This window comes from Saccopteryx leptura, chromosome 9, assembly GCF_036850995.1.
Source record: "Saccopteryx leptura isolate mSacLep1 chromosome 9, mSacLep1_pri_phased_curated, whole genome shotgun sequence".
In the NCBI taxonomy this organism is placed as follows: domain Eukaryota; kingdom Metazoa; phylum Chordata; class Mammalia; order Chiroptera; family Emballonuridae; genus Saccopteryx; species Saccopteryx leptura.
This window is the reverse complement of record NC_089511.1, coordinates 15696572-15715300: the sequence shown is the minus strand read 5'-3', so window position 1 is coordinate 15715300 and position 18729 is coordinate 15696572. Positions and strand designations below refer to the sequence as shown.

At 47.3% G+C, this 18729-nt stretch overlaps 1 protein-coding gene across 2 annotated transcripts in view; it reads left to right on the top strand.

The window, feature by feature from the left end:
- CDH11 (cadherin 11) overlaps positions 1–18729 on the top strand; it is a 158201-nt gene that overhangs the window by 103253 nt on the left and 36219 nt on the right. For both annotated transcript variants that reach the window (XM_066348787.1, XM_066348786.1), the window contains 5 exons: positions 586–984; positions 4911–5205; positions 8560–8679; positions 10789–10956; positions 15207–15394. In XM_066348787.1, the coding sequence (XP_066204884.1) occupies positions 757–984; positions 4911–5205; positions 8560–8679; positions 10789–10956; positions 15207–15394 (999 nt within the window). In that variant the 5' untranslated portion in view covers positions 586–756. The remainder of the gene's footprint in view (positions 1–585; positions 985–4910; positions 5206–8559; positions 8680–10788; positions 10957–15206; positions 15395–18729) is intronic.

Below are 18729 nucleotides of genomic sequence, written 5' to 3'. Positions count from 1 at the left end.
TCAGGCCATCCTGTCCTCGAGGAAGTTTCCCCTGATTGTCCCCACTGTGCGCCACCTCCGTTCTCAGTCCCCATCAATGATACGTTTCTCTCCTGGACTCCCACGATGCCCTAAGGTGTTCTCTTACGGAAACGTACCCGTGCACAATTACGATCAACAATAACATAGATATGGAGGGGTCACTATGCACCAGGCATTGGGCTGAGACTTAGGGGCATTAACCATTCGCACACACACCCCGTGTCCACTTGCAGTGAGTATGAGCCTCATCGCCGTTTCATAAACGAGCAAACCGCCCTCAGAAGAGCGGCCGTAAGCAACAACACTGACACTCCATGGGGACGCTGGGTTCCCCAGCGCACTCGTTTTATCCTTAGCTAGACCCCGAGGGGTTTCCCTGTGTGTGTGCATCTCACCCGCCACACAGTAAACTGTGAGAGAGGAGGGACCGTGTCTTAGGTCTGCCTCCTCGGTGTCCGCAGCGAAGCGCTCACGTGGTTCAGCAGGGGCGGAAAGCGAGGACCGGGGCGGAGACGCAGTAGGGACGCAGCCTGCAGCTAACCTGACCTTTCTCTCTGCCCGCAGAAGCCGCCGGGGGAAGTGGGCAGCCCTGACGTGATGTGCTCAGCCAGCAGAGACGCCCCATTCCAGGAGAGGTCTGCGTGACGCGTCTGGGAGGCCAGCCTCGGCCGGCCGCCGCCCGGTTGGTGGAAGGGGTGACAGCCGCATTCTCCTGCGCCTACCACGGAACCAGAAATGAAGGAGAACTACTGTTTGCACGCCGCCCTGGTGTGCCTGGGCGTGCTGTGCCACAGCCAGGCCTTCAGCCCCGAGCGGAGGGGCCACCTGCGACCCTCGTTCCACGGCCACCACGAGAAGGGCAAGGAGGGGCAGGTGCTGCAGCGCTCCAAGAGAGGCTGGGTCTGGAACCAGTTCTTCGTGATCGAGGAGTACACCGGGCCCGACCCCGTGCTCGTCGGCAGGGTGAGGCCGCTTTTCCTGCCCAGTTAGTTCTCGCCCCCCCCCCCCCCGCCCCGATAGTAGAGCTCACCAGAGAAATTCTGGGAGGGAAGACACTGTCGGTCTGGCCGTCCCTGAGAACCACAAAACCATCCGTTCGTACGTCCTTCCAGCCTCTTTTAATTCATAGACCTATCCGTGTTGAGAATACTTCTGTTTCCCACTTAATATTATACAAAAAAAAAGCTGTGTATTTTTTAAAATGGCTGCACAATCGTCTGCTGACGGAAATAGTGATTATTTATTTAACCATTCTCCAGCTAGGGCATTTCCCTGGCCACACCCCACCCCACCACGTGGATGGCCTTCCGTGCGTCCTCATAACCCTCTCTACCCCATTCATCACAGCTTCCCGTTTAGGATTACACACGTCTGTTTACTTGTCTCTCTCCCTCCCTGGAGCCTAAGCTCTGACCCCCCTGGCGCAGTGTCATCCTTGGGCCCCCGGTCCTGGTAGGAAAGCCCAGCTTCCGGGAAGCCCCTGTAAATAACGAGTGCGTCATAGAGTGGGTGGGATTCTATCAGCCTTGGCTTTGGCCCCGCCGCACTCAGATAGGAGGTCGGGAGGGCCCTTGCACTACTGGGACTCTGCTTTCTCTGGGTACACCCTCCAAAAAAAATGCAAGGGGAGAAAGAGAGTCCAAAATATGTTTGAAAAACTGCCCGCTATCACTTATGGGAAGACACACAGCTGTCTTTTAGAGAATAGTGACATTATTTATAAAGAGATAGGTGTTCACACACATAAAAATCAAAAGCCTGCAGAGTTAGGCAAATGGTACACTAGAATAAAGAGCCCCTGACCTTGCCCTGGCCAGGTAGCTCAGTTGGTTAGAACATCTCAATACACCAAGGTTGCAGGTTCAATCCCAGGTCAGGGCAAAAATCAATCAGTGAATACATAAATAAGTAGAACAGCAAATTGATCTCTCTCCCTCCCTCTCTTTCAAATCAATTAATAAATTTAAAAAAATAAAATAAAAACAAGAGTCCCTGACCTCATAGGGGTCTTACCGAAGCAACGAAAATCTAAATTGAGGAGTAGGGTAATGACAAAATTCAATACAAGTGATTTTTTATTTTGAATTTACATAGCAACATTGGGGAGGGACAAAGAGGGATGTGATGGGGGGGACCATGATAATAACCTGTGACCCAGAGGATGAGCAGGAGGGTGAAGGGACAAGAACAGATTTGAGGGTGCTAATTTCTGAGCCTCATAATCCCAACACAGTTATCTTAGCTGCTCCTAGACATCAGAACAGCTTCTCCCGTTCACAAAATTGACCTATTTGGAGGAGGTCCTTATTAGTGTCTCCATAATATTCTTCAAGCTTGGAGAAGAGTTGTTGTTCTTTTAAGAGATGTACTAATGAAGTTCATTCATTTATGCCCAAAGTAGAAAGATGACACCCAAAATAGAAGTTGACACTGGAGATGGGAACACGGGGAAATCACTGTAGAAGTCCCTCCATGGAAGAGCCAGGCTCCAGGCCCCGGGAGGAAGAGGGGACTTGAGCTCCGGCAGGGGCTGTGCTGCTTGAACAGCGTGGAGAGCTGCACGTGAATTGTTCTGCAACAGCAGACCTCTGCTGTCCACTTTCTGAATGGGGAGTAGCCCTGGTGGGGCCCCTAGTTTGTGGTGGGGGACGGGGAGGCTGCAGAACAGGCAGGACCTAGAGAGCCAGGCCAGCACCGGACCCAGCGGTTGCCACGCCCACTACAGGAAGCATAGCGGACAGGGGCGGGGGCAGAGAGAAGTGGTGAGCGATGATTAAAATCTAGGCCCACGGAATGAGTCTGATGGCAGGTTGGATGGGGAGGAATAAAGAGTTAGACTCTATAGATCTTTCCTTTGAGACACTGCTGACCCACGGGTTCCAATCAAGAGGGGAGGCTAGACTCTAGATGACGGCTTCTCTAATAACCTTTAGAGTTGACGACATTCAGGGTTGAGTGACTTCAGGATGCTCTGAGAAAGTGGGATTTGGCAAACCGTGGGCTGTGGGATCCCTTGCGGGAGGCACAGTCTGTCCCATGCTGCGCTGGGCCGAGGGGTGGCCGTCGGCCTTCGGCTATGAATTGGCTGTGTGTGCCTCTCTCCTGGGCGGGGCCCCTTGAGAGGGCTGAGTGGTTTCCCCAACGGCTCTCTGTGTCCAGCTTAATAGATACTGTTGTCAATTGTGTAGATCATCTTTGTTGGTGAGAAAAAAAAAAGGAATTTGTGATTTTGAAATCTGAAAACAAGGAAAATATTATGAGCAATGTCTTTTTAAATCTTTCAGTTTTTTTTTTTTTTTTTGGTTGATCATGAAATAAGGTCTATTTCATTCCCAAGAGTCTTGCCAAAATCATATATATCTACAGGGATCCCCCTGAGCTGAAATAGCTGCTGGCTCACTGCGGCATTGCAGATCAATTAGATGAAAAATAAAAAAAAAAACAAAAAACAAGATCGGCACAAAAAAATTTGAAAAGCGCTGTGTTCAGTCTTGCTTTTGTGACTTAGACCAAGCCTCAAGGCCTTGGTTTCATAATAATAATTAAAATGGCATTGATCATAAATGTAACATACTATAATATAAAAAATATGTTATTATTATATAATAATAAGCTGAAGCTTTTTAGTTTATATTGGGCTTTCTCTTGCAGTAGATAGAACCAAAAGTTTTTTATCCCGTCGAGTGCTCTTGAAACCTGTGAGAGTGTTGTAAATAACGCTCATCTTTCCCCACGAGTGCAGAGGAATTCAGAATAAGAAACTGAAGTTGGGCGACAAGGAAGGGGGGGTTTATTTATTGGTACAGGACGATCAGACATGGTGTTTGGGGAGTTCCATCTGATCAAACACACAGCCAGTGTTGAGGCCAAAAGGAACAGGAGGGGTAGTTGGGCGACTTGGATGACTTTCGGCCCTGCTGAGGGTGGATTTAGGCAGGTACCATAATTCCCCTGGGTTTTGTCAAAGGAGCGGGAGGGGGGGGATCTAAAGATATTTAAGATTCTTCCTATGGTCTGCGAGGCCGCCTACGTCTCAGGCCCCCCCATTTTCTCATTCCTCATGTGCCACACAGCAGAACTTCTAAAAAGGTCTAATCCGTGAATTGTTTCCAGTAACAAAATCCTGGAAGCAGTTTTAGTGTCTTTTGGGAGAAAGCTGCTAGAAGCAATGAGAACAGCATCCAGACAGTAGACAGACCAGGCCCACCTGTATGTGCCCACGTGGGAGGCACACCCACACTCACTCTTAGAGGAAGAGAGAGGTGGAGAGTGAAGTGTGCAGTGTGGCACGTTGTTGCATAAAAATGAACGGCATTCATGTATCTGTCTAGAGACATTCTAGCTCGTGCACGGAATGGGGCACAGAGGACTCACAGGAAATGGCGACACCAGTCGTGTCTGAGGAGGGAAAATGAGGGAATGGGGACTCAGAGCTGAGAACACTTATTGCATCGACGTTTGTTTTTTATTCTCTGTAACATGCATATATTTCTTTTGACGTAACTCTGTTAATGATATGTATGCATATATATAGGGTATGTGTGCCTCTGTGTGGGGAGGAGGGAGAGACAGCAGGAACCTTCGAATTTTAAAACACTCGTCATTCAGGTGGAAACCCTGGCTTCTCTGTTCCTAGCTGTGTGTCCTTGGACAAGGCAATAATCTCCTCTAATATTCCATTTCCTCATTTGTCAGATGGGGTGGGAGCATCTCCCTCTCATTGTGCGTGTGTGCGTGTGTGCGTGTGTGCGTGTGTGCGTGTGCGTGTGCGTGTGCATGTGTGTGTGTGTGTGTGTGTGTGGTGAGTTGCAGCAAACAGCATGTAAGCAGGTCTCTATCTCCGCATGCAGCCTTCATGGAATTACAAATCTCAATTTCTCTTTTTCTAGCTTCATTCCGATATTGACTCTGGTGATGGGAACATTAAATACATTCTCTCAGGTGAAGGAGCCGGAACCATTTTTGTGATTGATGACAAATCAGGAAACATTCATGCCACCAAGACATTGGACCGAGAGGAGAGAGCCCAGTACACGCTGATGGCTCAGGCGGTGGACAGGGACACCAACCGACCGCTGGAGCCGCCGTCGGAGTTCATCGTCAAGGTCCAGGACATTAACGACAACCCTCCTGTGTTCCTGCATGAGACCTATCACGCCAACGTGCCCGAGAGGTCCAATGTGGGTGCGTACAGCGGGGGAGACCCATTCTGCCTCTGAGACTGCGGTTTCCGTGGCGGGGGAGGGGTTTGGTGAACATTCTCCCAGATCAGGAAGTACAATTTCATGCTGCATTTTCTGTGGCCGGAATAACAGATGAAAACTTTGTATCTGCAGTCTTAGATGTTCAAGATGGATCTGAGGTTTTAAAATCTGAACTTAGAAAATAGAAGGGAGTGTGAGGGACTGAGTAGGACAATATTGAATCCAGGTCATTCCTGGCTCTGGCGCTTATTAGCTGTGTGACTATGAATCAGTGACATCTGTCCTCTTCGCGTCAGTTTCCACCTCTGTGAAATGGGAATAACAACTCCCAGCCTTGCAGGATTAGAGAGGTAACATGCATCCAGTCGCCAGTGCACGTTGATGTTCAATTAGTCATTGTAGTGGTAACATTTGTTGCTTGTAGCTGTCGCATTAATTTATGATGTACATGCACTGTCGCATTTAACTTTTACAATGACGCGTCTTTGCAATAAGGTAGGTCCTATTTGACATAATTTGCAGACGGGCAACCCAAGCTAGAAATAGGTCACCTCATTTATCCAAGGACAGCTGGCCTATTAAGTAGATCCAGAATATACACTTAAGCCTGACACTATGTCACCACCCATTAGAACAGTTCAGAAGTAGGTGTGTCTTCTCGTCATGCATCAAGATCTGCCGCATGATTCCCTGAAGGAGTTCTTGAGCAAGCCACCTTCTGCTGGTGGTAACTTTCATTTGACTTCATGGAATGCATGTTGTTGTGGGTTTTTTGGGAAACATATCTCGTGTCAGGGAAGGTCTACCTTTCAGACGGTGAGCAGGGCTGTTCTGATCAGGGACTGAGTCTGGTTATGTGAATCAGAGATTTAGAGGGCAGATGAATTTAACCCTTTGAGTAGTGAGGTTTTTTTTCATGCTTGCTGATCCCTGGGGAATGAGGTTTTTTGTGTTTTTTTTTTTTTTCAAAAAAGGAAATTAGTTCCAGTTACAGTTTTATTAACTTAAAATCATGTTTGTTTGATAATCAATTTATGAAAACAAGAAGAACATACATTTGCCTTTTTTGTAAATGTTGCCTTACACATTTTTAAAATAAATCGACCGTCCCCTGGATGGTCAGGAGGCACGAGGACGCACACGAACGTCCGTACTACTCAGAGGGTTAAGGATCACCAGGAGCAAACCTCCCATTCTGTACAGACGACAAAACAAGCACCGAGAATGGGAGGCAACCTGCTCCAGAAAGTTAGATGCAGAAGTGACTCTAGAGCACCAAGCTCCTTCCACATTGCATACAGAGCTTGTGTTCCCCCAAAAAAGGAAAAAGGAAAAAATAGTCTCCTCCTCTGCCTCCAGGTAAAGTCAAACCCTTCCCCTTCTTTACTTTATTTATTTATTCATTCATTCATTTTAGAGAGGAGGGGGGAAGAGGGAGAGAGAGAGAGAGAGAAGGAGGGGAGGAGCAGGAAGTATCAACTCCCATATGTGCCTTGACCAGGCAAGCTAGGGTTTTGAACCGGTGACATCAGTGTTTCCAGGTTGACACTTTATCCACTGCGCCACCACAGGTCAGGCCATTCTTTACGAGAGCCAGGTAGAGCCACTACTCGCTACCTTCTCTCTCCCCTGTGCCCCGCCCGGCCCCTGAGTCTTGCTGTGGTCATCGGGGGATTTTAATGGGAAACAGCAGACAGCAACTAAATCCTTAGAAAGGAGACAATAGTGTCAGCAGCTAAGCCACAGACAGAGAGGCTAAGTCACCAGAAAGAATTCTCCAAAGGGATTTTCACTGCTGGCACCTTTGGGGATTCCCGGATTCTAAGGGCTAACACCTGGACTTCCCATCATGGCCTGTGAGAGTCGTCTGTTGTCCGGCAGCCCTGGGTTTGAAGCATGGCCATGCCACTGACCAGCGGGGTGAACCCAGACGCTGTCTTGCATTTTCTCAGTTTTCGTTTTGTCATTTATAAAGTGAGGAAATGTCAACTCTGGTGAGGGCTAAATAACCCAGTTATCAACAAAGGCCTTGTCATGGACTTAGTGAGGTTCTAGGTGCAAATTAAGCTTAAAAACATCTAATCATTTCCCTAGAGGTACCATGACGGTGGAAAATAGAGCCTACTCTACTGTATAAACTTACACTACCGAGAATAGTGCCTGGCCATGTGGGCAGAGCTCAGAATGGTTGTTTGCACGACATAATGACTTACAGAAGAGGAATTGGAAGAGAGCGAGATTGACTTTCACACCAGGTGGAAATCGCTAACAAACCTGTGTGTTACAGGGTGGGCAGAGGTGGTGCAAACGGGCTCCCACACGGAACCTTACCCTTGTGCAGAAAATGTCACGGAAAGAACTTGGGTCTGGTTATTTGCTGGATGGGGTTTAGATTCTTGACTTTAGCCATAACCCAGTTTGCATGATAGACTGCAACACTTCATACCTTTCACACATGGGCTGTGCCCCAAACAGTGCCCGGCAGGCACCGAGGAGTTTGGTGATTGCCAGTTCTCTCCCTTCAGCATCCCCGGTCTGAGCCCAACACTGCATGTCCTCAGCTACTTGTGACCATCCAGGAACAGAAGCTTTTCTAGGAAAAACAGAATCTCATCTTCCTGCAATTCCCTGGTTCCCTTCCATCCTGACCCTCACGTGCTCACCTTACATCTCGCCAGCTGTCAGCTGGTGGCTTCTGTTGTTTGACTACCAGACGTGTTAGAGCTGGGAAGACGCAACTGTCCTGCCAGTAGGGAATGGCATTCTGGATCATATTTATTGCTGTAAATTAATTAAAATGTAGCATTAGCAGCCATTTTATTACATGCAAAGCTACAATGAAAGGATGTATTTATTGCCTGGCTACAGATGGGAGGCTGTATTGTGTCCTTTCATGAGGAGCAATTCATCACTAATTATCCTTTATTGGGCTCTTTGGGGAGATTTTTATTTAATTATTTGTTAGGTTGGGCATTTCAATTGCATGGGTCTTAGCATGTCTTTGCAACAATGTTTCTAGTATTATTTTAACAGTGCAATATTTTCATAATATTACGTTCATAGTATTATTTAACTATTTTAATTATTTAACAAGATAGCAGGATGTACGATGAACACAGAGAATTCATTTTTAAGGTATGGGAATTAAGAGGGAGGGAGGAAGGAAGGAAGAAAGGAAGGAAAGGAGGTTCCTTTGTATTATCAGCCTCAGGAAAATGAAAGCATGCTAATAAATTCTCCTCAGTTTTCCATTTTGAGATGAGAATTCTTTGTAAACCAGAATAGAGTTTGAATGCTGCGGGGCCGTTGCTAATGAGTTTATTTCACGTTTAAGGCACATCCGTCATCCAGGTGACTGCCTCCGACGCAGACGACCCCACCTACGGAAACAGCGCCAAGCTGGTGTACAGTATCCTCGAAGGACAACCTTACTTTTCGGTGGAAGCACAGACAGGTACCATGAAATGTCATTGTGATTTGTGACACGCTGTGGATAAGGAGCCCAGACCTGCTCACTCAACCTAATTGATTCTCTGTTTTCTCAAATATGACAGGGTCAGGGCGAGTCCCGGACACTCTGCACGTGCCTTATAGCCAGCGAACCACATTTATGATTGCTCCTGTCTGTATTTCACTGTGTCACAACAATAAATGTAATCTTAAAAATACTACTCTCAGCTGAAAATCATATCCTAGAAGTCAACTGAAATTTAAGAATTTATCTTCAAATATTTAAATGTTATCTTAAAAATCAATGGTGGATCCAGACTAAGAGACCCCAGAACTTGAGGGCTGACATAAAACTGGCAGCTCCCGGGGGCCACAGTGCAGAGTGGTGGGAGGGGTCTGGATGCGCAAGTGCGTTTGGGGGATGACGCCTCACCAGCCCCCTTCCCTGCACCCCCAGCACGGCCTGAGAGATGCCCCCGGGGGGGGGGGGCTTCGCATCCAGGAGGAAGGGTCGGTGGGTTTCTTAAGAACACAGATAGCAAAACCAAGAGAGTGAACTAATGTAACAACCAAAACCACAGTGTTTCACTTCATTTATCCCATATTTGATTCTAGAATCCTTTTATTAGTTTACACACTAGCCCTGGGTGGGTAGATAGAGCATCATCCTGCATGCTGAGTTTGTGAGTTCAATCCCCAGTCAGAGCACAGATGAGAAGCAACCAATGAGTGCACAACGAAATGGAACAACCAAGTGGAATAATGAGTTGATGCTTCCTTCTCTCTCTCTCTCTCTCTCTCCCCCCCTCCATCCCCTCTCTCACACTCTCTCCCTTTTCTCTCTGACCCAAATCAGTGGAAAAATCAAACACACACACACACACACACACACACACACACACTAAAATCCTGTGGAACTGCTTGCCCACAATATTACCCACTAAACCCCTTTCTTTTTCCACAATATGCCCTGTGTGTTTGAAAGATGTTCACAAATAATTCACACTTATTGTTACAGTTAAACTTTATCCAGTCTATCTCTGCGACTATGTACACACGTTATCCACCAATCAGATCTTTCGCTCATCTACATGAGATGATTTCCACTGAGCTACGGCATCGCCTATTGGTCGCCACTTTGCTTCAGGTCACAATGTATGGGGCTACTTGCTTTGGTTTCATAAAAAGTGTTTGCATTTAGCCTTTCCATTTTAACCAAGGTTGAATGTGGGATTTCATCTCGGCTTTAGAACTGGTGGGGGACTTCTTTGTTTCAGGGACTCTTAATTTGAATCTACCCAGTTATTTGCAGATCAGGAAAACGAGGCCCAATGAGCTCAAGGTTGTTTCTGAGAGACATGGAAACATTGTTGGGGGGGAGGCTAGGAGAGGGCTGTGGGCTCAGGCTTCCACAGTGCCTTCATCCTTCCGTTATAGATGTTGCCATGTGGACAAAGGAAAAGCTTACACGTGTTCCAAGAGGTTTAAGTGAGCCTGGTTTCTATATAAATCATGTACTAACATCCAGGGATCATGTCTAGTCAAATCATTAATTTATCGTTGTTATCAGGAATGGGTCACAGCAGAATCAGTGCTTGTATAAAGCACTGTGTATATTTTTAACCCATCTGGTACACTCTTTGAAATTTTACTATTAATATTTTAATGTATTGCATGAAATATATGCCTTCTGCTTCTAACGTAATATAGACCATAGTCATGTTCCCAAGAATTGTATACAGGGATAGACTTTCAAAAGATATGACTGGCAGTCCAAAAGCATGGCTTTAATCATGGGCACCCATGCAACGGGCCCTCGGATATTTCAGTAATTAGGATCTTTAAGTGTTACTCCTGAGAATAGGAGGTTATTACTTGCATTTAAAATGTAATATATAAAACATATAAAACTTTAATGCTCTATTAATATTGGTGACAGTTTGCTGGAAAATCCATCTGTACGATGCTCCAGAGCTGGCCGCTCTGGGTTATAATGACCATGTTGAAGTAACGCTCCTGGAGGGCTAGGTGCTGTTTCATTCATCTTTGTATTTCCCGGCCTTGGGGCTTCTTTTTGTTATAAACCTGTGATGTCTTCTGCTCCCTTGTCCAGGTATCATCAGAACAGCCCTTCCCAACATGGACAGGGAAGCCAAGGAGGAGTACCACGTGGTGATCCAGGCCAAGGACATGGGGGGACACATGGGTGGACTCTCAGGGACAACCAAAGTGACGATCACACTGACCGATGTCAATGACAACCCACCAAAGTTTCCGCAGAGTAAGTAGGTGGGCTTGGGTTTCGCTGGTGCATGGTGCCCCAGCCGGCTGTCTTCTCTGACCCGTTCTTGCTTTGCTCAACTTTGACGATTAAGTCTAGAAAAATGGAGACTCTTTATATCCTTCTTGCAAAAGGCAAAAGCAAGACAGCAGCAACAACAACAATGAAAGAACCAAAGGAAACAAGTTTAAGGGGAATGGATCTAGTAGGAGAAACAGGAGACATAAGAAGTTCCGTGACCCCAAAACAGAAAATCGATTTTGCTAAGTATTTTACCAGATGCTAATGATGTGCTCTAGCAATTAATGAACCTGCCTCTGACTCAGTATTCTTATTTCTAACCTGAGTATAATAGTCCCTGAATTAGTGACCTATTGCTATGTCACAGATTGCCTAAAACCTTTGTGGTTTCAAACAATAGCAATAGTTTATTTTTATCATAAGTCTGCCATTCGGGCAAAACTTGGAGGAGACGGCTTGTTTCTGTTCCCAGCATATCAACTGAGGACAGTTCACTGGGACTGGAGGATCCACTTGCAATGTGGCTCACTCACAGGGCTGGGGCTTGGTGTTGGCTATTGGGTTTTCTCCACGAGGGCCTCTCTATGGGGTGGGTTGGACAGGTTCTGACAGTGAGACCCCCAGGTCACCCATGCAGACACTGTACTCTCTGTTGTGACCTCCCTTCAGAAACCCCATCACATCATTTCCACTGTGGTCTTAAGACCACCCAAATTTACATACAGTTCTTGTAGACCCCCACCTTATAGTAGAAATAATGGCAAAGTCATGTTCAAGAAAGAGCAATGGGGACAGGAGATGTTGTTTTGGCCATGTTGGGAAAATACAGTCTTCCATAGGACCTAACTCACAGGACACTGTTAGAACTGAATGAGCTAGGATAACATGTTACAGTGATGGCTGGCATCAGTTGTCAACAAATGGTAGCCATGATTATTATCTGAGGGATTATGGTCCGTCCTTCTACAAAATGTATAATAGGATTGCTGAGGAAAAGAGAACTTGATTTTGAAAGGTTGCTATGAAAAACCATAACAGCAATTACCATCATTAACGAGCCATTACTACTATTGCAAGTCTCCCTAAGAGCCTGCTGTTTGCAGCTAAAACTGGGTTCCACAAAAGGTTCAGTTAACTTGCTCAAATAACGTGGCAAAGCCAGTATGTGAACAGAAATCTATTTCTGTATGTCTAGGTATATAGACAGCAGTACAGTATGATGGTCATGACGCGGGAGCTGCCGGTACACTGTCACCATGAATGTGCCTTCTCTATTGGGATAGGAGAGTAGCTGGGACAGCCTGTGAGTTTATTGCCAGAGAGGAGACTTTTCTTTTTGCAAGTAAGGGAACAAGGGAGACAACCAAATACGGCCCTGTGAAGGCACCATGGTCACTCACAGGACTCCGGAGACAGCAATCTAGGCAACTAGGCAAGGGAGACACTGAGATAGGGGATTACAGGCAACCTGCAGTCCCAAAATAGATGGAGAAAGTCTGCTTCACCTGACCGGGCACAAGGTTCAGCCCTCCAATAGGCTTAAGGCTTATATAGCTGCACGCTCCGTGATCCACACTAAAACTGTCCCGTGTGCTGGGAGGAAGCGGCGGAGCCACATTGTTAGCGGGCAGTCGTTAATGCCCTCGCTCTCGTACAGTCACGTGGTCAGGGACGCATTGCTGCCTTGCACTCACCAGTTCCATGGCCACAAACGCAAATGGGATTTGGAGAAAATCAACTCACAGCACGTGTTTCTAACCCTTCATGTAAATTAGTATCTCGCAGTTACCACTTGTCCTTTAATATGGACAGTCCTTGCTTTTCCGTATCGCCTCACAGAGAATATTTTTGAAATGTGGATGTGGCCCTGGCCAGATAGCTTGGTCGGTTAGAGCATTGTCCTGAACTGCAGAGGTTGCTAGTTCAATCCCTGGTCAGAGCACATAGAAGAACTGATCAATGTTCCTGTCTCTCCCTCTCTTCCTCTCTCATCTTCCCTTTCTCTCCCCTCTTCTCTCTGCAATCAATAAAATAACCATTTAAAAAATAAAATAGCCCTGGCCAGCAGGCTTAGTGGTAGAGCATTGGCCTGGTGTGTGGATGTCTGGGGTTCAATTACCAGTCAGGGAACACAGGAGAAGCACCCATCTGCTTCTCCACCCTTCCCCCTCTCCTTTCTCTCTGTCTCTCTCTTCCCCTCCCATAGCCAAGGCTCCATTAGAGCAAAGTTGGCCAGAGCACTGAGGACGGCTCCATGGTCTTCGCCTCAGGCGCTAGAATGGTTCCGGTTGTAACAGAGCAACGCCCCAGATGGGCAGAGCATCGCCCTCTGGTGGGCATGCTGGGTGAATCCAGGTTGGGCACTTGCGGTAGTCTGTCTCTCTGTGTCCCTGCTTCTCCCTTCAGAAAAATACAAAAAAAAAAAAAAAGAATAAATAAATAAAATAAAAATAAAAAATAAAATAAAACGTGGAAGTGCCGGTAAGATTATCTCACATCTCATGTCTCACTGCGCCTACTGAAACCTTCCAGTGGCTTCCCAGTGAGTTTAAACAAAACCTGTAGGGCATCTCCTCCAATGCTCTTTTTTTATACAATTGGGTTCCAATCTACCTACAAACCCTATCTCATAACAGAGGGCTCCGGTCACCTGTCTTTTTTTTTTTTTTTTTTTTTGTATTTTTCTGAAGCTGGAAACGGGGAGAGACAGTCAGACAGACTCCCGCATGCGCCTGACCGGGATCCACCCGGTACGCCCACCAGGGGTGATGCTGTGCCCACCAGGGGGCGTTACTCTGCCCCTCCGGGGCGTCGCTCTGCTGCGACCAGAGCCACTCCAGCGCCTGGGGCAGAGGCCAAGGAGCCATCCCCAGCGCCCGGGCCATCTTTGCTCCAATGGAGCCTCGGCTGCGGGAGGGGAAGAGAGAGACAGAGAGGAAGGAGGGGGGTGGAGAAGCAAATGGGCGCTTCTCCTATGTGCCCTGGCCGGGAATAGAACCCGGGTCCCCCGCACGCCAGGCCGACGCTCTACCGCTGAGCCAACCGGCCAGGGCCATCACCTGTCTTTTTGCTACTCAGTATGTATCTGCACATTCTCACCTCAGGGTCTTTGCCACCTGCTGTTCCCTCTGTGTGTGATTTTTACCCCTACGTAGTCACATGACATGTCTTTCTCCATCCCGCAAGGGAAGCTCAGCTGCCTTCGGCTGAGGATGGTTTTCCCTGCCCACCCTATTCAAAATCAATCTCTCTCTCTCACCCACATGTACCTAACGCAAGGGAACAGTCACACTCACTGACCCGTCTCACACACGCTGACACACACACACTCGGGCACGCACACATTTCTGCCACGCTGTCACACGATTACACGCACAGTCCCATCTCGCTGCCTCGTGATCCTCTGTCCCTTCTCCTGCTATGCTTTCCTTCCCCTTAGCAGTGACAGCGGAGTGTGGCTTTGCTCCATGGAGTCTCTTTGGGGTGCCTCACTCAGGAGACAACGTTGATGATTCCATTTACTACTGAGTCTCCAGGAGCTAGGACAGTGACTGGCACAGATTAAGTTCCCCATAAATAGGAAATAAACGTTCATGGAAGGGTCACATGGTGGGATACCTTTCCAGGGAAGCTAGTGTTGGATCAGCTGGTGAAGGAGATGAAGTAGGAATATGGTCAGATAGAGAGTTAGAAGAATCACAACCCCGAAAGATAAAATTTTCATTTGTTTTTAAAAATAAATATGGAAGCTGCGCGGAAGGCTTTTAGAGAAGGCTTGTCTGTCTGTTTTTCCTGGGAATCTGGCAGTGACATATGTGAACCTTAGGATTACCTCGAGGACCATCCCAGAGATCTAAGATGCCTTGGTTGTTGGAGTGTCGAACGAGGACCCGGCCCGCCATCATTTGCTGTTGGGAAATGTAACCAAGCCTTGTTTTCCTTCCTCACAGGGGGCAGGTGACCCCGCTGTAACACCCTGGACCCCGGTATTGTTTCATCATTCTTTGCAGAACACATTTCTCTGACAAGCAGGCCATGCGGGATCCTCCCTCATCTACTCACGTCTTTCTTTTCATGTTTTCAATCAATAGAAAGTTCAATTTCAAACCCTTTGAGAAATTTATTGGGATTCAATGAAATCTAAAGTCTTACAGCTGACAAGTAAAAGGGAAAATAAAAATAGATGTCTTCTTTTTTTCTTCTCTCTCTCTCTCTCTCTTTTTTTTAAGGCGTCTACCAGATGTCTGTGTCCGAAGCAGCTGTCCCCGGGGAGGAAGTGGGAAGAGTGAAGGCGAAAGACCCAGACATTGGAGAAAACGGCTTAGTCACATACAATATCGTTGACGGAGACGGGATGGAGTTATTTGAAATCACGACGGACTATGAGACACAGGAGGGCGTGGTGAAGCTGAGAAAGGTGAGCGGTCAGACCCAGCAGTGGTGTGGCCAGCGGTGCCAGGCAGCATCTCGGGAAGCAGGGGGCTGGAGGTTGAACAATGCAAATCTGTGCATCTGGGGGCTGCCCTGATTTTGCTCTTGAAGTCTGGGGAAATAGCAGAACTGTATTCCAGAGGCGGGGGCCGAGCGGCTGGCTCCAGAGACCGGCGATGCCAGCCCGAGATCGCCTGTTCGTTCTTGGCACGGTTTCACGATGGAAGGCAGGACAGCTAGGTCGGTCTGCATTCTGGAGAAGCAGCCCTGAGTGTGTACGGAGTCCCCTGTAGCTCTGCCGAGCTGGGCGGGTTCCTATGGCTGATCGGGCGGGACTCGGCCTATCTCAGACATCCAGTCCCACGACGCTGCTGTGATTTTTCTCTCAAAACTGAACCCAAGAAACAACAACAACAACGGCCCTTCCTCCGTCGTCGGCTCAACTGTCCTTAACAGTGTGTCCTTGGGATGAAGTCACTACAGTGGGGAGGGGAGGGTATTGTTTACTTTTTCTTGATTTGTTTTTAAACTCGAATGTTTTCTCAATACTCAATATTGGCCAGGCCAAAGCCTGCGCCTCTTCCAAACATTCGCTTGTTTATTCTTCACAAAAATCATTAAAAAATAAAAAAAAGAGTAGATAGCATGATCCCGAGGGACAATGAGACCTTCATTTAAATGACCAGGACACTGGGGCTCAGACATTAAATCGCTGGACCCCGACCTCGTCACACAGCTAGGCAGTCACAGACATGGAAGTCAAACCTCGAGTCTTCCTAAAACAGCTTCCCTCTGCAGACATTTCAGAAACAGCTGGCCCAGCCAGGTCTTAGAGAGGCGAGCCCGGCAGGACCCACGTTCAGTTACAGTGTGCTCTGAAGCCATTTCCGCCTCCCGATTTCCCACCTGAGAAATCAACCCCTCGCCATCATCAGCGTGCGCGGAGCATTACATCCGAATGGGATGAGGGGATTACCTTGGCTTTAATCACGCATTCGTTTTCAACTTGGTTTTTGTGGCATGAATACAAAGCCCCTCAGTGCGCTGGGAAGGAGAGGACTGGCATACTGCTAAAAAAAAAAAAAAAATTAATTTGAAGAATCAATACAGAGGCCGGCAGCTGGGGAGAAAGCGAGGGCGGGTGGGGGAATTCCTGGGAGGACTCTTTCAGGAAGAGGAGCGGGGAAGCTGCCTTGTCACCTTTGAAGGCAGGGTTGGGTTCGGGAGACAGAAGGCTGGGACACAGAACAAGGAGAAGAGAGGGGTGACTCTGTCATAAAAGAACATGGAATTGGGGTGAGCTTTAGATACCGGGAAAAGTCAACATGGGTGACAGTGAATGGTGTGGCCATGGAAACCTGACCCTCAGCCACGGGGGCTGGGACAGTCACTGCCTCGGATTTCTCTGTGTGCACGGTGGGGAGCATGGAGCTGTCATCTTTGCACGTTAATTACTATTGTGACTAGCCCTCTTGCTGACGTATGGCCGTCGACATCAGCGATTTTTTTTTTCTTCCATCCTTTGCTGTGCAAGTAATTGGGTAGCTGGTGATGCTGAGGTTGTCACCTGTTTCCTGTGTATTCAGGACGTAAACAAACACACTATCTCTCTAAAATCCTGAAACATTTAAATCACCCCATGGGACTCACACATCGCAAATGAGCTCTCTGCATAAGATTACTTTGCACATTACCTCCCATTTCAATGTGTTTATTTCAAGCGAAAAGATCATATCCTATAAAGCCCTGCTGTTTAGGAGTAAAGCAGAGTAAGATGTTGTTTTGTGTCTTAAACTTAACAGCACAAAGTTCCCAATATGCTCTAAAAAAAAAGAATTGAGAAGTGAATTTAACAGAGTAAATGGATGGGTCCACGTGCAAGTCATTATATATGATTCAATACTATAAAAGGGTATGGAGAGAGCTTGGAAATATTTTTGTCTTTTAAAAATATTCTTTAGGCCCTGACCAGTTGGCTCAGTGGATATAGCACCAGCCCAGTGTGCAGGTGTCCTAGGTTCAATCCCTGGATAGGGCACACAGGAGAAGTGACCATCTGCTTCTCTTCCCCTCCATCTTCCCCCCTTCTCTCTCTTCCCCTCTTGCAGCCAGTGGCTTAGTTGGTCTGAGGGCCAGCCTGAGGCACTGAGGATAGCTCAGTTGATTTAAGCATTGGCCCCAGATGGGTTTCCTGGATGGATACCAGTCAGGGTGCATGCGGGAGTCTGTCTCTCTATCTCCCCTCCTCTACCTTAAAATATTTATATATACAAGGGGTCCTCGGGTTATGACAGTCTTGACATACGATGTTTCAAGTGTCTGGAGCTCACTCCCATAGAAACTTAAAGAAATTGAGATGTGAGTGTTTTGGCTTATGCCAGTAGCTTTGTACTTAATAAACTACGAGGGAAAACTAGTTTTTGTGTGTGTGCACGGTGAAAGAATTCACAGTGTTCATTTTCTGTGGCTTAGTTGTATTTTTACGTTCTAGATTATGATTTTAAAACTGTGTTAGGATAGGTAAGTGACTTGGGCTAGGGTGTGTTTCGACTGACACCAAAAGTCAGGTTATGTCACATTCGTAGGAAAGGAACTGTGTCATAACCTGAGGACCTTATATATATTCTTTAGTATACCTGTAGGGTTTTTTTTATAACTTATTTCTTGATTTATTAGCCAAGTTTTCTACCAAGAGTTATTGAGTCCTTATTGATCAGGCAGGCCCTTTTTGAGAGGTTGGGCATCTCAAATGGAAGTGACAGAGTTGTGGCCATAGGGAGATCACGACAGAACTGGACAGCGATGTGAAACAGTTAACACAGCGTGGGCTTTACGGCCTCCGTCCGGGTGATGTTTCGGGACAGGTCATTTCCCCGGCAGGGGCTGCTCTGTGCATCATACGATGTTTAGTAGCATCCCCAGCCCCTCCTCACTGGAGGGTAAGAACACACCCAACCCCACCCATCGTGATCATAAAAAAATAGCTCTGGACATGGCCGAATTCGCCCCAAGCTAAGCTAGAACACAATCACTCCCCAGCTGAGAACCAGCGGGGATAGAGCCGGATGAGGTCTATGAATGGGAACATGAATGGCTCTTATAGGGGCATTTCTTGAGCTGAGTCTCTAGGTAGATGAGTAGGAACTTACCAGATAGACAAGAAGAGGAAGGGCGGGCAGGCCAAAAACAAAGAGCTCACAATGGACTCGGAATGGGCATCCATGGGAAACACGGCAGGTTTAAGGACCTTGAACGAGTTCAGCCTCGCGGGTTTTGAGACAGATACAACGGGACCCATTGAAAAACCGTTGTTGGAATTCG